Source organism: Perkinsus marinus (assembly GCF_000006405.1).
Source record: "Perkinsus marinus ATCC 50983 genomic scaffold scf_1104296956952, whole genome shotgun sequence".
Taxonomy (NCBI): domain Eukaryota; phylum Perkinsozoa; order Perkinsida; family Perkinsidae; genus Perkinsus; species Perkinsus marinus.
Window position 1 is genome coordinate 1 of NW_003207288.1, and position 1,555 is coordinate 1,555.

Below are 1,555 nucleotides of genomic sequence, written 5' to 3' on the forward strand. Positions count from 1 at the left end.
ATCACAAAGCCTGCGATTCGCAGACTTGCTCGTCGTGGTGGTGTGAAGCGTATCTCTGGCCTCATTTACGAGGAGACCAGGGGCGTTCTCAAGGTCTTCCTGGAGAGTGTCATCAAGGATACAGTTACCTACACCGAGCACGCGCGCAGGAAGACTGTAACTGCCCTTGATGTTGTTTATGCTCTGAAGCGTCAGGGCAAGACCCTCTACGGCTTCGGAGGTTAGAGAATTCCATCTGCAAATGGCAAGAACAATACCACGGTGTTATTCAACACCATCTTGGGCTCATATCAGATATTTCTCACTTGAATATTATCATTCGGCGAATATCTATCGTAATCGACCCCTAAAACTGTGTGACCCTGCCCTTGATGTTGTTTATGCTCTGAAACGTCAGGGCAAGACCCTCTACGTCTTTGGAGGTTAGAGATTTCCATCTGCAAATGGCAAGTACAATACCACGGTGCTATTCAGCACCATCTTGGGCTCATGTCAGATATTTCTCACTTGAATATTATCATTCGGCCAATATCTATCGTAATCGACCCCTACAACTATGTGATTCTGACTTGACTTTTAGCGATGCCGAATCTACTATTCTCAATTCAGCCGTAATATTAGAACTGCGGGGGAGAGAGTAGTAAGGGCGTGAGGGGCTCGAATGCAGATCAGGTATATCTTCATACTCAATAATCTGATACTACAATGCCCAGTTTGTTATTTGACGATCTTTCCATCAGTTCTTGCGCAGAAAAATGGCAGCCCCTGAGCTTGCACTTACTTTATCTTCATCGTACCCGAGTAATCTTCGTAATGGCTAGAACTAAGCAAACAGCTAGGAAATCCACCGGTGGCAAGGCTCCTCGCAAGCAGCTCGCTTCCAAGGCAGCTCGCAAGTCCACTCCAAGCACTGGCGGCATCAAGAAGCCTCATAGATATCGCCCTGGCACAGTTGCTCTTCGCGAAATTAGGCGATATCAGAAGAGCACTGACCTTCTTATTCGCAAGCTACCATTTCAGAGGCTTGTCCGTGAAGTCGCCCAAGACTTCAAGACTGATCTGAGGTTTCAGAGTAGCGCCGTAATGGCTCTACAAGAGGCTGCCGAAGCCTATCTTGTGGGTCTCTTCGAAGATACCAACCTCTGTGCCATCCATGCTAAGCGTGTAACTATCATGCCTAAGGATATGCAGCTCGCCAGGAGGATCCGTGGCGAGAGATCGTAAGCTATCAGAAGCCTCTTGAGTCTAACATGCATTACAAGGCGTTATTCAACGCCATCTAAATATTCGAACTTCCGTAAAAATAGGTGTAATTTTAAGGCGAAAATTAGAAATCGCCATTCATCGGTTCGTAAACATTTAACGTTTTTTCCATCAGATCGCGTACGATATCACATCAACCAGTGGTGCATAACTCTGACCATCATCCGTTTAAACTAAATCCTTGATAGTAAAACCATGTCCGGAAAGGGTAAAGGAGGTCGTGGCAAAGCTGGCAAGAAGAGTGGCAGTGGAGCCAAGTCTCGCTCCGCCAAGGCTGGTCTACAATTCCCTG

At 46.8% G+C, this 1,555-nt stretch overlaps 1 protein-coding gene across 1 annotated transcript; it reads left to right on the forward strand.

Moving 5' to 3' along the window:
* Nucleotides 1-813: 813 nt before the first annotated feature.
* On the forward strand, nucleotides 814-1,224 carry Pmar_PMAR025781 (histone H3, putative; the record flags this gene model as incomplete). Its single annotated transcript, XM_002775025.1, has 1 exon — nucleotides 814-1,224. The coding sequence occupies one exon, from the start codon at nucleotides 814-816 to the stop codon at nucleotides 1,222-1,224; it is 411 nt and encodes a 136-aa protein (XP_002775071.1).
* Between the last annotated feature and the right edge of the window lie 331 nt (nucleotides 1,225-1,555).